General features: G+C 39.7%; 1 protein-coding gene across 1 annotated transcript; it reads right to left on the minus strand.

The window, feature by feature from the left end:
- Positions 1-2,530: 2,530 nt before the first annotated feature.
- On the minus strand, positions 2,531-18,489 carry clic5b (chloride intracellular channel 5b). Its single transcript, XM_033991055.2, has 6 exons — positions 18,442-18,489; positions 11,143-11,252; positions 10,042-10,167; positions 8,352-8,458; positions 6,750-6,931; positions 2,531-2,904 (listed from the first exon to the last, which is right to left on the minus strand). Exons 1-6 carry the CDS (start codon positions 18,484-18,486, stop codon positions 2,740-2,742), a joined length of 735 nt encoding a protein of 244 aa, XP_033846946.1. The 5' UTR covers positions 18,487-18,489; the 3' UTR covers positions 2,531-2,739.
- Positions 18,490-18,541: the final 52 nt, after the last annotated feature.

The raw sequence follows: 18,541 nt of genomic DNA on the forward strand, positions 1-18,541 counted from the left end.
TGAAAAACGCCTACACGCGCGACGAGTTCACCAACACCTGCGCCGCCGAGAACGAGATCGAGACGGCGTACAAGGACGTGGCTCGGAGACTGGCCAAGTAAACGACGACGTACCCAACGAAACGAGGGAATAACGGACTAATTTATGAGGAAAAACATGAAATATCTGCCACATTATCAGAACGGTCCACTGAATACGTCACCGAGCAGTTTGTGATGGATTTACCGCACTGTGAAAAGAGAATATCTAGAGTTTAAAGAGGGTTATTACAATTCTATGAGGGATTAACTGCTAAAACATAACATATTTAGATCGCCAATTTGCCTTTTATTGCTTTGAAAACGCAATATTCACTGACTTATTAACACGTTTGATTAGTTTCACCTGGATTATTAGACTGGTTTTAGACTTGTTTCAATATATTACTTCTTATTTGAGGCTAAATTCTCTTCAGAAATTGCTCTGTTATCAGCAAATTTGGGATTACGCTTCATCTTTTGAAATAATCTAGGTTGAGGTTAAGGCACATTACGTCATACAAGCAAATAACTATAAATTACTCAAAATTATTCTGAATTCAGTGGATTTAACTCAAGCTAGATATTCTTTTTTTTGCATTGTGGCAGTTGTAAAATGGATTAAATGAATGTATAGGGGGCAAAAAGCAAGTTTTCCTATAATAATTTAATGGTAAATACTTAAAGATTGTACCCCAAAGGAAAATACACAAATGTTGAACAGTTTATATTAGTGGCAAGGTCCATTATCTCGTTATATGTCTCCAATGACACCACAATCATCACCAAATATTAACTTTACCTGCTCCCATCTCACTTAACTCACTACAGAACTACAGGATTTTTGTTAACAAGCCAAATATTTCACTTATTTCGCTCAAACATAACGCTGTCTACCTTTATTTATTTCTCACCAAACAAAGTTCTCTCTCAGCTGCTTATCGTGGCCGTTTGCCTTATTTATTCACATGGCCTGTAGACTATGCTAACGCTAAAGTAGGCTACAAGATGCTAACTGTCACTCAAGATTGATTTATGCTAATTGTTTACTGAATACTGAATGAGTATTGGTGTTTTTCAGATTATAAAACGTGATGATTTTATGCTCCCAGATGGCGGCAGGAGGCAGTTTTCGCTATTGATTAAACTGTAGTCCAATGAGGCTCAGCTGGTCTTATGCTAATTTATTTTAATAGATTGTTTTTTCAAGCCAAGGTTTAGTTTGTTTTCACATCTGACAGTTTCGATCGCTCACTAGCGCCTCAGAGTGGTCACGTGATGTTGTTGCGACGTGTCCGGTCAGCTGATTTAAACGGGACTTTAAACCGGGACGAGGGGAGCCTTTTACTCTCACACATCCTGGGCTCCACTCGTCGAACTGCAGATGGAGCTGTCGTCTTGCTCACCGGTGAGCAAGACGGCGCTCATCTGCAGTTCGACAGTGTAGCCAGAGTGTTGAGAGTAAAAAGGCTCCCTCTGTCCCGTTTAAAGTCCCGTTTAAATCAGCTGACCGGACACGTCGCAACAACATCACGTGACCACTCTGAGGCGCTAGTGAGCGATCGAAACTGTCAGATGTGAAAACAAACTAAACCTTGGCTTGAAAAAACAATCTATTAAAATAAATTAGCATAAGACCAGCTGAGCCTCATTGGACTACAGTTAATCAATAGCGAAAACTGCCTCCTGCCGCCATCTGGGAGCATAAAATCATCACGTTTTATAATCTGAAAAACACCAATACTCATTCAGTATTCAGTAAACAATTAGCATAAATCAATCTTGAGTGACAGTTAGCATCTTGTAGCCTACTTTAGCGTTAGCATAGTCTACAGGCCATGTGAATAAATAAGGCAAACGGCCACGATAAGCAGCTGAGAGAGAACTTTGTTTGGTGAGAAATAAATAAAGGTAGACAGCGTTATGTTTGAGCGAAATAAGTGAAATATTTGGCTTGTTAACAAAAATCCTGTAGTTCTGTAGTGAGTTAAGTGAGATGGGAGCAGGTAAAGTTAATATTTGGTGATGATTGTGGTGTCATTGGAGACATATAACGAGATAATGGACCTTGCCACTAATATAAACTGTTCAACATTTGTGTATTTTCCTTTGGGGTACAATCTTTAAGTATTTACCATTAAATTATTATAGGAAAACTTGCTTTTTGCCCCTATACATTCATTTAATCCATTTTACAACTGCCACAATGCAAAAAAAAGAATATCTAGCTTGAGTTAAATCCACTGAATTCAGAATAATTTTGAGTAATTTATAGTTATTTGCTTGTATGACGTAATGTGCCTTAACCTCAACCTAGATTATTTCAAAAGATGAAGCGTAATCCCAAATTTGCTGATAACAGAGCAATTTTCTGAAGAGAATTTAGCCTCAAATAAGAAGTAATATATTGAAACAAGTCTAAAACCAGTCTAATAATCCAGGTGAAACTAATCAAACGTGTTAATAAGTCAGTGAATATTGCGTTTTCAAAGCAATAAAGGCAAATTGCGATCTAAATATGTTATGTTTTAGCAGTTAATCCCTCATAGAATTGTAATAACCCTCTTTAAACTCTAGATATTCTCTTTTCACAGTGCGGTAAATCCATCACAAACTGCTCGGTGACGTATTCAGTGGACCGTTCTGATAATGTGGCAGATATTTCATGTTTTTCCTCATAAATTAGTCCGTTATTCCCTCGTTTCGTTGGGTACGTCGTCGTTTACTTGGCCAGTCTCCGAGCCACGTCCTTGTACGCCGTCTCGATCTCGTTCTCGGCGGCGCAGGTGTTGGTGAACTCGTCGCGCGTGTAGGCGTTTTTCAGGTAACGCCAGACGCCGCTCATCTCAGACGGAATGTCGTAGTTACGGTATTTCTTTGCAACGACCTGAGAAAAGCCAAACACAAAAACGGCACATTAGCTGCAATGGTAAATATATAGAATAACAACTACTACTTATTTCTGCAGTGCTTTTTTTTGTTCAAATCGATACTTCCTGTTATGGCTGGACGGCCGATCAAACTTTATTGTGCTTCAGTTATGTGGAATTGTCAATGATCAGCTTGGGTCTTTTTAAAGGAGGAGTCTAGAGCCAGTCGTCTGTCAGTAAAAGTGTGTGGTTTGGATGAAATTGGACCATTTTTGTGTTAAAATAGTCCTGGGGTAAGCGGTTACACTTTTATATTGCGCTTTTCACCAAGGACCCACTGACCCATTCACACAGACATTCATACGGCAGTGTACGGAGACACTGGGGGCGAGGGGGGTTAAGTGTCTTGCCCAAGGACACACATGGACAGCGTTTATCTGTGAGAGCTGGAATCGCACTTCCAACCTGTGGGTCGGTGGATCCGTCCCGTCAATGGACAAACACTCTACCAACTGTCGCCTCTGATTAAAAGACTTATTTGTGTTTTAATATTGATAAAAAAAATAAATTATTAAACTAAATAAAACATGGCGTCCTTGAGCAAAACACCTAAAGACCCCATTACGTTATTTTCTGATCCATCCATTTTCTTCCGCTTATCCGGGGTCAGGGTCACGGGGGCCGTAGTCTAAGCAGGGACTCCCAGACTTCCCTCACCCCAGACACGTCCTCCTTATTTTCCGATCTGTTCTAATGTTGTTTCCTCATCACAAACACACTTGGAGTTGTGTTTTGTTTCATTCACACATGTTTAACACACAAATCCTGCATATTTAGGCTGAGTTCTTCTGTCAAACACTCTGACAACACTCTGTTCCACTTTGTGATGTCATGCTAATACAGGTGCTCCACTGTGTTTTTAAACTCCATACACCTCCAATAGAATCATTTGGATCATTTCAGTCCTGGAACTGCCAATCTCTACTGAACAAAAGGTAAAAGGAGCTGTTAACTTGAAAATTACAGTTTCATGACATTGTTACAGCTCTAGGCATTACGTTTTTTCATTGTTTGTATTTGTCTATTACGTTTCGTGTGTGTCCCTGAATCTTTTCCCTCATGAAATCCTGGCTGTGTTTGCCCACGCCGGTGATTGGAGGACTGTTTCCCCACACGGCCAATCCTGGGGCCCACCTGCAGCCACTTCCCCCCCATTTCAGAAGATTCAGGACACCTGTTTGGGGCTGCCATTTTGTGTTTGTGTGTGTGTCTCTTTTGTTATGTAACTAATGTGAAAGTGACTCTTTTTGTTTCTTAGTTAAACTTAACCTTTGTTTTCTTTTGTTTAAACCCCTGGATTTTATCTTTAGTTTGAATATTTTACAACCCTGTTCACTAAATTACTTCTTACTTTACCATTTTTTTCCCGTCTTGGTTGTTTTTTGTTACTTCTCTGATCCTACACGAGCTGGGACGTCACATCACGAGGTGGAACTGAACATTTTGAGCTTTGGAGATGTACAGACTAATAATAAAGTGTGACTCAAACATGTGTGAATGAAACAAAACACAACTCCAGGTTTGTCTTTGCGGAGTCCTAAACCTCACAAGAGTCAATTCTGCATAATACAGAACCTTTAAAAACCCGAATCGATAATTTACTCCTCTATTTTCCTTTTGCGTTCAGTGACATTTCCCGACTTCCCATTAACTGTGACACTAAATCTAGTTGAACTCCGTGTCCTCTGTAGCTGTATTAAATATTATTCACATGTATTTTTTGCCGCAGTGCCAGGATTCATCAAAATACCCCTCAGTATTTTCAAAACTTTTGGTCTCGTTTATTCAAATAGTGCGTTTTAATATGGTTCAATTTCGAACAGCATCCATCATAATTAGTCGATTATTATTACAGTAATCTTTGTAAAGTTAGCTGGCATGTGGTACGGTTATAGTACGGGGAGTTGGCTCTGTGTAGGATCACTGCGGAACCACTGGCCTTTCTTGGCAGCTTGTCTAACCTAATATACTGCAGAATATATTAGAATAAGCCCATGTGTTTCTGCAGGTGGCTCTGTGTGTTCAACTGTGTGGTTCGGTACCTGTTTTTGGACCTGTTTTGCCAAAATGCAGGACCAAAAGTCGAACCAGAGACAGTTTTGCTCTAGTAGACGTTATCATTTTGAAATAAGATGTCTCTGGACGTGTAAAAGCTCATATATATTTGAGTTTGTGCAAGTTTTGTATGTTTAATGGGTCTTAATCACTGCAAATCGAATGTACGCATGAAGACACCTTTAAAGTGGGCGGGGCGCCTAAACTCCGCCCACAAACGCATTTTAAATAGACCTGATAAAGTGGGAGTACCTCGAGGACTTATTTTGCTACTCAAATTTGGAAAAAGTTGGACCAGCGTTTATATTAATAATTTCCATTCAGCAAAAACATTTTTCCACAGCTTCAATGTTTTGTTTTGTCTTTTTTTGTCTTTTTTTGTCTGATTATAATGTTGCTTCGTCATGAAAAACATACCTGGAGTTCTGCTTTGTTTTGTTTTATTCAGAAGGGGGTCTGGAGGACTAAAGGGGAGGGTGAGGGAAGGAGGGAGGAGGAGGGGCGAGGTCTGGAGGACTAAAGGGGAGAGTGAGGGGAAAGAGGAGAGGCGGGGTTTGGAGGACTAAAGGGGACAGGGAGGGAGGAAGGAGGGGCGGGGTCTAGAGGAATAAAGAGGTAAGAGGTAGGTGAGGGAGTGAGGAGCGGGATCTGGAGGACTAAAGGGGAGAGTGAGGGAGGAGGAAGAGGGGGTTTAGAGGACAAAAGAAGAGAGTGAAGGAGGGAGAAGGGGAGGGGTCTGGAGGACTAAAGAGGGGAGTAAAGGAGGGAGAAGGGGAGGGGTCTGGGGGACTAAAGAGGAGATTGAAGGAGGGAGCGAGGGGTGAGGTCTGGAGGACTAAAGAGGGGAGAGTGAGGGAGGAGGAAGGGAGGGTTTAGAGGACTAAAGAAGAGAGTGAAGGAGGGAGAAGGGGAAGGGTCTGGAGGACTAAAGAGGAGAGTGAAGGAGGGAGAAGGGGAGGGGTCTGGAGGACTAAAGAGGAGAGTGAAGGAGGGAGAAGGGGAAGGGTCTGGGGGACTAAAGAGGAGAGTGAAGGAGGGAGAAGGGGAGGGGTCTGGAGGACTAAAGAGGAGAGTGAAGGAGGGAGAAGGGGAAGGGTCTGGGGGACTAAAGAGGAGAGTGAAGGAGGGAGAAGGGGAGGGGTCTGGGGGACTAAAGAGGGGAGTGTGAGGGGACAAGAGGCGGGTCCTAGATGTATAAGGAACAGTGTGATTGTTCTAACAGGTATCCACGCTTCAAACTCCGCCCTCGCTGCAGGTGTTTGTGATCAGAAACACCTGACACTAATCGGGGAAGCCATGAGTGATGTCACCAACTACTTTTTGACAAGAAAGCTGCAAATGTATCTGGCTTGCAGTAAAGTTGCTAAGCTCAACGAACAATTAGGATGCTACGAATGCATGAGGTGAGGCGTAAAGTGTAAGTGATGAAAAACTTTGGAGCACTACTTAAAACCAACTAGATACTTTTTTCAATTTTCTAAGAGTAAAAATCAGGTACAGCCGCTTTAATTACTGCAAACCGGATTTACCCAAGGGTACAAGTAAAGACACGTTAACGTAAACCGGGGGGGTCGACAGGGGAGGAGACAATGGGATGTTTGAGGCCCAGAATTAGATGCACTTCCTATCAATTTACATTATTATTATTAGATTATATTGGCTCATCGACAGAAATTTGGGGACCCGGGACAAGGAATCGCATGTGGGCCTCCGATTTTCTGTCGGTGGCCCTGCCTAGACCCCGAACCTTGACTATGTGCAGTTTGGGCAGCAGGTTGCAGTCGGCTAGAGTCAGATCGTTCCCGTCCAGGTACAATCGGCTGGAGCCCTTCTCCTCCTCCATGCTGTCTGCGTCGATCTCCTCCGGCAGAGGGCTCGTCAGGTAGTCGTCCAGCTTCTGTAGGGCTTTGGTCAGGCCTTTCTCCAGAACTGAACACATTTATCACACGTTAACAGGCAGATATGTTAGCATGCTAGTCATTTTTGTAGTATTTATGTGTATAGATTGTGTTGTTTTACGCTGTGTTTTTGCATGTTTCAGAGACTGCAGATGGAAATTAGGTTTGAAATCGAGACAAAGAACCTTCTCAGTGTTTTCTTTGGTTAATGCTCCTGTAAAATAAACCAAAACTAGACTAAATGATGTTATTGTTTGGAATGCTGAGCTACGCAATATTTCACAATCAAATCAACATCACAGTTTGAGTTGGTGCAAATATTAACTTGCAAATGTTCTGAAACGTGTGGGATTCATGCAGTGGTTTATATGTTCAGATTTCAGTCGTCTCTTGGTGTTTATAATGTGCATTCTGAGCACAAACTTCCTTTTTATGTAAAGCAAATCGAGTCAGGACTGTAATTCTTGTGAGAAAAATCGCAATTAGATTTAGATTAGATTAGAATTTTTTTCCAAACTCATGCAGCCTCTTTTATATACTTCAATAAAATAAAAATACTATATAAATTATTAACAATTTATGAAACAAATACAAGCTCTAAATAAGTTCAGATCCATCCGGAAAAAATAAAAAATAAATAAATAAATTGCAAACTTAAATAAAATATAAAGTGTTAATGCAGGTGGAAAGCAGCAGTAGCTAAATCTGGCACAAATATTTTCACAAAAGTGCTCGATTTAAGTAATATTTGTCTTGTTTTGAGCATATTTTGACTTAAAACAATAGAACAGGTGAGTTTTGTCTTACTTCACGCGCATTTGCCTGCTCATTTCAAGTGAGAAAATGCTCATTGTTTTTACTATTTTCAGTAAAACAAGACATTACTAGTTTGACAATGTTTAAATCCAGGCTCAAAACGATTTTGTTTAGCTGCTCATACGACTGAAAGGCTTTTATTCTGCACATTTCTCCTTTAATGTTAATTTTATGATGATTATTTGTGATTATTTATGCTTTTTTAAATGTCTTTCTTATTCTGTAAAGCACTTTGAATTACTTTGTGCGTAAATTGTGTTATAAAAACAATCTTGCCTTGCCATTACATGCTTATTCTAGTGGCAAATGTTGTTTTAAGACAGTCAAAATGTACTTAATGAAGATAAATACACCATGATTCAAGCTGTCGTTAACATATTGTCTCATTTGTCTCATTTTTGCAGCAGCTAATCTAGAAGCCTTAATCATCAGGTAAATAAAGCTGAAAATAATAAAAAATGAGCAGTTCTGGCCATCTCCACTAGATGGCAGCAGACCAGACCCATTCTCCAGTGTAAAGTGAGTGAAATGCACGGGCCTCTGCTGCACCCTGGCGGACAAACACCTACATAACACCTCCTCTGCACTTTCCTCTGAGTGAGTAATGTTTGGATGTGTCTGAAGGAGGAGCCCACCCGCGTTGGCCTCTGGTTTGGTGTTCTTGATGTAGGCTGAGAACTTGGCGAAGATGTCGTTTCCAGCCGTGTTCGACTCCCTCTGCCTCGCTGCCAGTTTGGGATACCTGGAAAGAGACGGGACAGGGGGACAGGGGCCGGTGTAACATCTGGAGAACATTAAAGCTCCTCGTGCTCCAAACATGTTACAGACCGCCCTCTAAGCTTTCTCACACTCAGGCCCATTTATAATCTAAAAAACTTTACAGGTAATAAAAGACAGATTTATTTAATCTGGACTTTTTCTCAGACTCACTCATTGGCCCCGGTTCTTTCTACACTAGTCGGTAAGAGAAAATATCGCCTTCTGCCTTTTCAACATGGAATACGTCATCGTTTTAAAATATAGTTATGTTTTTAAATGGGCACAGAGTTTTTCCACTATTTTAAAGACATAAAATCATAGAGAAAACCGTGAGAACAGGCCTCAGACTGGAGGAGGTGGAAATACAGGGTCTTCATGAGATTATTTAAATTGTTGTTTCGACAGTTTAATAAAATGATAAAGTGAGTCAATAAAAAAAAAAAAAAAGGCAGCTTCCAGACTACAGTAGGTGGAAACACAAACTGTATAAAAAAGTTTACAGTACAAGTAGAAGTACTGTATTTATATATACAGTCTATGGGTGGGAATTACAACTATCCAGATTGTTGTTTTGAGAATATAATAAAATAATAAAGTTAGTCAATAAAAAAATATATTTAAATAAAAATAAATAAATAAATAAATATAATAATAATAATAATAATAATAATAATAATAATAATAATAATAATAATAATAATAATAATAATAAATAAATACATATTAAATAAAATAATAATAATAATAATAATAATAATAATAATACAAAAAATAAATAAATAAATAAACGGCCTCAAAAGAGATGACAAATAAAATGCAAAAACAGTCTGCAAAAATGTGTTTTAAAGCAGCACTATGTCACTTCTCCAAAGAGAGTGCGCCATCTGCTTGTGTTCATGGAGATGTTGTTGATTTTCTTAGATTGTTGAACAGCACGGCATTAATTCTATCTATGTCCATGGAAATATGTCAGATCTGTGGAAAGGCAGTCCTACTCACAGTCAGCGTGCTTGTTTTTCAACGTATTATTAACAGTTAACACACTTATAGTTGAATAAATGCAACATAGGTAAGTTTAATGCCATAATCTGAAACATTGACACAAGCTGGTGGTGCACCCTCTACCAGAAAAGTTACATAGTGCACCTTTAAAGTACCGTAATATTTGTGCTATTGGGTGGCAGCGGTGCAGTGGTTAAAACATCCCCTAGTTCAGTGTCGGCTCTGACTAGAACATGCTGCTGTTGTTGTTTCTATGAGCAAGACACTTCACCTACTTTGCGCTTTGAGAGGTTTGTAAAAGTAGATTCTAGACACCATTATTATTTTTATGTAATTATTAAGGTGAATTTTCTTTTTAAGCGTGACTAATAACCTAAACATTAACTTTAACCAAACACCTCTGTTACATTTTACAAGATTTTACAATTTAATATAGAAAAACTAGAACAGTACGGCATTTGTCTGCACAGTTTATGATCTGATTATTTGTGTGAAGCTTGTGCAACTGTTACAAATATTTCCGTCACTATCCCTCACGCCTTTAACAGCTTCGACCAGACTTACTTAGGAGGACTCAGGACCTCCTCCAGGAACTCTTCGATCTTGTTGACGTCGGTCTTGACTTCTCCATTAAAGGTGAGAAACGGCGGGTGTGTCCCCGGGGCCAAGTTGTGCAGATCTGCTGGTTTTCTGCAGACGACACACGAAAAACCACGGTCAAATCTTAAAATCATGACATGAATCATTGTCCACGTTTAGTCCAGGTTTAGTCCATGTTTAGTTCATGTTTAGTCCACGTTTAGTTCATGTTGAGTCCACGTTTGGCCCAGGTTTAGTCCAGGTTTAGTACAGATTTCATTCAAGTTTGGTCTAAGTTTAGTCCACGTTTGGTACATGTTTAGCCCAGGTTTAGCCCCAAGTTTATCCTCAGTTTAGCCCAAGTTTAGCCCGGGTTTGGCCCAGGTTTAGTCCAAGTTTAGCCCAGTTTTAAAGTAACTCAGAGTGTAGCTAACTGAGCTTGAATTAAATGTTTTCTCTATGCAGTTTTTCTACTCCAAGACATGGAATATTAATAGTTTGAAAGTTGAATTTTCATTGAATTTTTTTTTTTTTTTTTTTTTTGGCTTGTGAAAAAAAAAAAAAAAAAAAAAAAATTACTTTAAAAAGGAACTTGAAAGGCTACAGAGACAGACATAATTATTTTTATTTATTTAGATTAGAAATGAATATTACTGATGTGTCTTTTATTTCAAATTAAATATCTCATATGTTTGTAATATCGAGCTGAAGTTGTTCCAGATATATTTCGAGTTTCGTCACGTGAATTTGTCTCAGTTTTTAATTTTGGCCCATTGTGAATCTGAGTTTGACATCTCTCTCCTAAACGTCGTCTAACTGGCCACGCCCTTCATCTCAGTGTCTTCTGTCGGGGTCTGAGCGCCAAAGAAAACTCAGTCCATAAGCCAAACACTTTTTTAAATGAATGAATTAAATTAAATGACTTAAATTTACATGATCTATATCTATTTAGTTGTGCATATATATCTCTAAACCACAAACAACAACAAAAACTGCAACAAAACTTATCAAAGCTTTATGATCTTTTTATGATGATGTTCCCTGTTTCATGTAGATGTGTCTTTGTTATGCACAGATGCTGCTGACCTCTTGAGATCGACGGTGGTGACGTTGAACACGACTCCTTTGAGCCACAGGATCATGAAGAGACGCTGGGAGAAAGGACAGTTCCCGATGCTCTCTCCATCACTGCCGGCCTAAAACAAGACAGAGGAGCAACGTCATTAATGTGTTTAACTTAACTGCTTAACTTTTTTTTATTGAAATGGCAAAATGAAAACAAACATGAGTTAAAATGACTAGAATTCAAAATAATGTTCTGTATTTCTCTGGTCTGTTTAAAGTTTTGATTCATTCACAAACTAAATATATTTCACAACATTCACAAAAAAATGACAAAATTATAAAAAATAGGCATGTGTGATAATAAACACATACATTTACAAATCACATTTTAAAACAGCAGCAGTAGGCCACTCTCGGTCTCTGTAGGCCACTCTCAGACTCTGTAGGCCACTCTCAGACTCTGTAGGCCACTCTCAGTCTCTGTGGGCCACTCTCAGACTCTGTAGGCCACTCTCAGTCTCTGTAGGTCTGAGTCACTCTGCAGACGCAGTCAGGCCCATTGTATAAACAGACTAAGCAGCTGCTTAGGGCCCCGAGGCCACCAGAGGGCCCCCAAGAGCCCATACGTTTACATTAAAAATAATGATTGGATAGTTTTTCTGAAAACTAAATGTCTCTGTGGTGTTTATACTAAATATTCCTCTTAAAGGATTAGATGTGTTTTATTTCCAGTACCTAGATATGTGCTGTCTACAATATTTGATTCAGGCAGTGGTGTGGACAGCTGCATTTACACTGGTGTGAAGGACCCTCCCTCCAGGTGCACTCTGGGTGTGCTGTGATAGCAGAGGGACATTTGAATGGATGTCTTAAGGCTAAAAGTGAAGTTCCGTTTATCTAAAGTACAGAATGAAGAGCCAGAGGAAGATCGATTTGGGGAAAGACTCGAAATATGTCTCCACTTTACATCAGTGGATCTGCAGATAAAACAGTGAAGATGGACGTGTGTAATTCTGCAGACAGGACACACCTCAGAGGGACAGAGGACACACAGGACACACCTCAGAGGGACAGGACACACCTCAGAGGGACAGAGGACAGACAGGACACACCTCAGAGGGACAGGACACACCTCAGAGGGACAGGACACACCTCAGAGGGACAGAGGACAGACAGGACACACCTCAGAGGGACAGGACACTCCTCAGAGGGACAGAGGACAGCAGGTGAGTCTGTTTATCACACTGTCTGTTTGTGGTTGTGTCTCTAAACATCAGATGATGTGAGTGAAGTTAAAGTGTCTCTGCTCCTGTGTCACATTAATGTTGATTATGGCACAAACCTGTTTCATCTGAACGAAAGAACGACCTGTGAACGACTCCTGAATGTGCTGTAAATGCTCATATAGGGACGATAATGAGTAAAAATACTTTCCAGACATTACGTATACAGGTGTTTGATTATAGTGGTAAATCTAATTAATTTCATTGGATTATTATTGTATAGCCTCGTTATGTTCTGGCTTTAATATTTGCAGACTGGGCTCCATGCTAACATGCTAACTGCTAACATGCTAACAGCTAACTGCGCCGCTGTTAGCGTAACAGTGACTGTTGTGTTACTTTTACCGGTTACACTTTCACCAATATGTCCATGCTGTACATCTTTTTAAAGCTCTGAACTCGCTCTGTTCAGTCGCTCAATGTGTTTGTTAATTCTAATAAGTTATAATGCAGCACAAACAAATAACCGCCAGCACCTCTTAGCAAAGTTAGCATGCTACTATTGTAAACACAAGCACTGCGCTGATATCTGCCTTGGACTATAAAAACATTTAGAGTCTTAAATATTTGTATATTTCCTGTGACAGTCACATGTGTCACAGATGTGCTTAATGTGAAACTTTATGTCCAGAGCTGATCTGTGGAGAGATGAGCTGAGAGTCAAACAAGAGGCAGCACAGATACAGTGGTATCGGCTCGTGGTATCGGCTCTTGGTATTGGCAGCCCATTCACGAGTACAAGTACTGGCACCTGATACTGGTATGTATCTGTGCATCCTACTCATTAATATGTGGATTTACTGAAATCACAACATCCAAATCCTGACAATAAACATAAAAATGATGTCATCCTAAAATCCTCTTATTTAATGTTCAGTCCAAATGATCTGATAATTATAAATTTGATGTTATGTCCAGGTTGTTTCTCTTATGCAACTCTTAACTTGGATCACTACTTTGTACTTTTTGAGTGATATGATTTTGAAGTAAGTGTACTCTTGCTTAAGTACATCGTTTGGCTTCTTTATGTCATAAATTGCAATTCTGCATTTTATGATATAAATGCAAGCCCACTTTATTCAACTGGAACACATTAAAATGCACCAGAAACTAAGAAAAAAGAGCCTCTAGAATGTTCAGTCTTTTTATATGTGGTTGTGATGATGTCTTAATGTTGTCAAATATGAAAATGTGACACTGAAGTGGAGAGGGCTCCCTAAAGGCTAAGGCTAGGCCTGCTCTCAGTCTGTGTAGGCCACTCTCAGTCTGTGTAGGCCACTCTCAGTCTGTGTAGGCCACTCTCAGTCTGTGTAGGCCACTCTCAGACTCTGTACACCACTCTCAGTTTCTGTAGGTCACTCTCAGTTTCTGTAGGTCAGTCTCAGTCTCTGTACACCACTCTCAGTCATTCTGTAGACTATTCTCAGTCTGTGTAGGCCACTCTCAGTCTGTGTAGGCCACTCTCAGTCTCTGTAGACCACTCTGTCTCTGTAGACCACTCTGTCTCTGTAGGCCACTCTGTCTCTGTAGGCCACTCTCAGTTTCTGTAGGCCACTCTCAGTTTCTGTAAGCCACTCTTAGTTTGCGTAGGCCACTCTTAGTTTGCGTAGGCCACTCTCAGTCTCTGTAGACCACTCTCTGTCTCTGTAGGCCACTCTCAGTCTCAACCAAATTTTAGCATAACAAAAAATTAGCATTGTAACTAGAGCAAATAACAATTCAAAACAAAAAAATATGACATACTGAAAGGTGAAAAGTGCTCAAAATGGCGCCTATAAACATGCGTCTGAACACCAGGACAAGCTACGATGCATTGCCCAGTCTATTCTTATCTGAAATCGCGAATTCTGCGAATAGGTTAAATATTTAAAGTCGTTACATAAGAACATTCGATTTTAACAGCCAGAACAAGCCCTTCTTCCACCTCAAAACCGCATCACATCCGCAGCATCGTGTAGCAGTGCAACAGTATAAGCCCTGTATCGGTATGCACAGCCGACATCCGATCCGCTCGTTCAATTATGCAGCAACTCCACAGGGTTCACCGTCCTCAGGGTCAAAACACGGGTCACGCTCGCTGTCGTACAGTCAGTGGCCTCAGGTGCAGAGCTGGAATCAGGCTAATGCTAATGTTTTTTTGTTGTTAGCGTCAATACAACAGTTTGAAAGGCAATAGATTTATCATAACGAGTGCAAATAATGTAGTGATGTGAGAATGAGAATTTTAAAAGTGACATTGTCTGATTTATATGCAATAAAAGTAAAAAAAAAAAAAAAAGTCCAAAATCTAAATCAAAATGGAGAATGTCTGTGAGCTTAGCAGTTTATTTCTAGTATTACCGTATTTTCCGGACTATAAGACGCACTTTTTTTCATAGTTTGGCCAAGGTGCAACTTATGCTCAGATGCGATTTATATGTGAAATATGTTTTTATTTATTTATATGTTATGCTCATAATCTCATTGGAGTGAATAATTATGATGCTGGAATTGTTTTAAGAACGTGAGGAATAACTGGACAATTATAAACCACTAAAGTCACTAGTTTTTCACATAAAAACAGTAAAAAATGAGGTACAGCATGTTTAACTAAAGAGCTAATCAGGTACGGAGTTACTTATGAGCAAGACACAATGTTTTTGAGGTATTTCTGAAACTTTATTAACTGCAAAATAGCCATAATAGCTGATTCTGATAATAATAATAATAATAATAATAATAAAAAAGATGTATTGAAAAAATATGATTACGCTATTACTATATTTTCCGAACTATAAGACGCACTTTTTTTTCATAGTTTGGCCAGAGGTACGACTTATACTCAGATGTGATGTGTTTTTTCTTCATTATTATGCATTTTTTGGCTGGTGCGACTTATACTGCAGTGCGACTTATACTTCGACTTATACTTCGGTGCGACTTATACTTCGACTTATACTCCAGTGCGACTTATACTTCAGTGCAACTTATACTTCGACTTATACTCCAGTGCGACTTATACTCCGGTGCGACTTATACTCCGGAAAATACGGATAATAATCATTTTTTGTCAATAAATAAATACTTTTTTTTAATCTGGCTATTTTGCAGCTAATAAAGCTTCATAAATACCTCAAAAACATTGCGTCTTGCTCATAACTAACCCCGTACCTGATTATCCCACGTGCTGTACCTCATTTTTTACAGTTTTTATGTGAAAAACTAGTGACTTTAGCGGTTTGTAACGGTCCAGTTATTCCTCACGTTCCTATGTTTATGAGCATTAAAATTTAGGTTTAGGATTGCAAACGAGCCTTTAATTGTGTGTTGTAGCCTAATAATTTGTTTCTTTTCTTTTTGAGTTAAGATGTGCAGCTCTAAATATGTTTTATAATTGTCATTTTTGGGGTTTAGAACTGAAAACCTGAGACAAAGTTCACCCGTTGAAAGAGTTTATAAGCATATTTCACAACTTCTAGCCAGAGCGGAGTTTTCCTGTCACTTTAATGGTAACAACAACAAACATTAACATGCTAACAGTGCACTTCCTGGTTTTCGGAGGATGAAATGACTTAAAGACGGCACATAGCGGTCTCGTTTTTACCCTAACAGCTGCTTTTCGCTGCGGAAAGACACATTTTCTCAGCTACTTGGGAAAAAAATCCTGTACTGCCACTTTCATTTAATGTTTTTTGGAAAGTCAATGGGAAAAATAAATGGGAATTTCACTTCCAGAAACCTGTGGTGCGCGTTCACTGTATTTACCCCAGCAAAATCGCACAAGTGCACGCTCCGTAGGTCATTCCCCTCACAATACAGCGCTCCTAGCAAACACCAGAAGAGACTTGTGTGTCTAAAAGCAGCTGATCTGTCCGAATGTGCCGTCATCTGCTTTGTGCGGCTGTGGCTCTGCAGTGTGTAACCGTAACACAAAACACAGGAGGCGTGAATAGCCAATCAGGATCTAGAAGGCGAGGGACAAAAGCTGCCTAACAACAGCCCCGTGTACACAGAGGATGGACACGGACAATACGGTACCACATGATGCAGGAGAAGTTATGCAATGTTACTCCTATTATGTTGTTATATCCAACCACTTGACCTCGCAGCACTCGCAAAGTAATGACAGCTCTATTTACAAACACAAAAGTTACATTTAATATTTATTAGTCATGGGCTCGGTGCACAGCAACACGCAGTACAGTCACTTTTAGTAAAATCGGAAAACAACCTATGCAAATTCATTAAAATAAACACTAAATGGTTATTTTTATAGGTGGGATACTGCAGTTTGTGGCGTTGTTTGAGTAGTTTTTATCCCTCAACTCGTCTCTTTCTGTGTCCTCCTGTGAAGTATTTTATTTGTGTAGTTTTTACGTTGTCAGACATCGACCCGCAGCTTCCTGTCCACTGCCTCTTTGTCTTTATATGTATTAATTTTAGCGTAACTCTGCGAAAACCTCATAGAAATACAAATAAACAGGAAGTAGTGACGCTAACAGTGAGGTTGCCGGGCGCTTTTGTGCACAGAGGCTTTTGTATCACGAAAGAATCTTCAAAATGCTGACGATAAAACGGGTCGTTCCAATCAGCAGGGCTCAGTTTCTAAATTAGGCAGTGCAGAACTATAAGAGGTTTTAGTGAAATAATGTACCACACGAAATGCCACGTTTTTCACACGTCGAATATACGAGCTCGTTTTTTGACCTACTTCTTTTGCTGCGTTTGTGTCTCTTCATTTTAGGATATGTTTTGGTTTTGGAGGAGGCAGATCAAACCGTTGTTGAAGCTTTAATTAGTTCAGAGCATGGTCACGGTCTAAAACAACAGCACTGAATATATGGAGGCTATTCAATCTAATGTGGTTCAGAATATTTTACATGGTTCTGACAGTATCTGAGGTTTAAATGTGGAAATGTGGAGTGATGTTTTTAAATGGCAGAGTAGAAGGATGCTTGGTTTGGTTGGAAATAGGTTTATATTTGGATGTGTTTTAATTGTTAACCTGCCCTGGGTCTGCTGATGGAAAATAGCTTTAGCTAAATCAGCTGTAAAGCATTTTCTTCTATGAGATGAATGTGTTTGCTCTGTTAAAACAAACCAATAAACTAACGAGGAGCTGAGACTGAGTTGTCAGCGGTCAGTGATTCCAGGGCATCCTTCAATGATAAGTGGATTTTTTATTTATTTATGCAATAGTTTTAAACAATAACCTGGCCAATAAGGTGAGTTCTCACTATATGTGTGAGTTCACAAGTTCACGAATCCGTCTCGTCCACCTGGCTCCTGTGGCTCAGAGAATAGACTTTAAAGCAGCTCTGACTCTGAACAAGTCTCTCCATGAACCAGCACCAAAGAACATCTCCCACATGAGCCACATGAGGAGGACTGAACCAGGACTGAACCAGGACTGAACCAGGACTGAACCAGGACGAAACCAGGACGAAACCGACTCGAACGGTTCTCCTTAGCTGTGCACACGACTGAAAGGTTTTTATTCTGCACTCTTCTCTTTGATGTAAATTTTATGATGATTATTTATGTTTTGACTGACTTTAATATCTTTCTTATCCTGTAATCCAATTTGAATTGTGCTATAAACTAATAAACTTGCATAGTCTCGTTGTTGCGTTTAGGCTCGGGCCTCCGGGTGTGCGGTGACTGGACCAATCACAGGGCCGAGAATGAAACACTCCAAACTAACAACAAAAACGGGGGACACAAACAAATCTACTTCAACCTGTTTTAGCAGAAATACTGACTTTTTTCTTTTTAAAACACATGCGCTGAGATAGGGAGAGAAATTATCAAAAAAATATACTTCCAGAAATGTGTAATTTTTACTCCGAAATGTAATCCCACTGAAAACGTTCTTGGATAAAGGCTATTCCGGTTCAATGGGCCTATCAATGTCACAACAATCCCCCCAGCAGCCTTCTACACGGCGATCCTGCAACTAAATCCACACTATACAGTTACACAGTCTGGCCTTCGCTCTTTGGTCCTGATGCCGCGCCACAAACTCAACTTAAAACGCCAAATTCTGCTTCGGGCTTACCTTGACGAAAAGTTCAATTTCAGGATCTTGATTGTTAGTCGACATGATGCTTGTTCTAGTCGCCGCCCACTGATCTGTCATCTGTCTACATCTTTCAGAA

Source organism: Periophthalmus magnuspinnatus, chromosome 24 (assembly GCF_009829125.3).
Source record: "Periophthalmus magnuspinnatus isolate fPerMag1 chromosome 24, fPerMag1.2.pri, whole genome shotgun sequence".
Lineage (NCBI taxonomy): Eukaryota > Metazoa > Chordata > Actinopteri > Gobiiformes > Gobiidae > Periophthalmus > Periophthalmus magnuspinnatus.

Coding starts and splice junctions, on each gene's coding strand:
- clic5b (XM_033991055.2), bottom strand. CDS start 18,486: ATGTCGACTAACAATCAAGATCCTGAAATTGAACTTTTCGTCAAG. Junction 11,253..18,441: donor AAATTGAACTTTTCGTCAAG/GTAAGCCCGAAG, acceptor GTCTTGTTTTAG/GCCGGCAGTGATGGAGAGAG. Junction 10,168..11,142: donor ACCACCGTCGATCTCAAGAG/GTCAGCAGCATC, acceptor TGTCGTCTGCAG/AAAACCAGCAGATCTGCACA.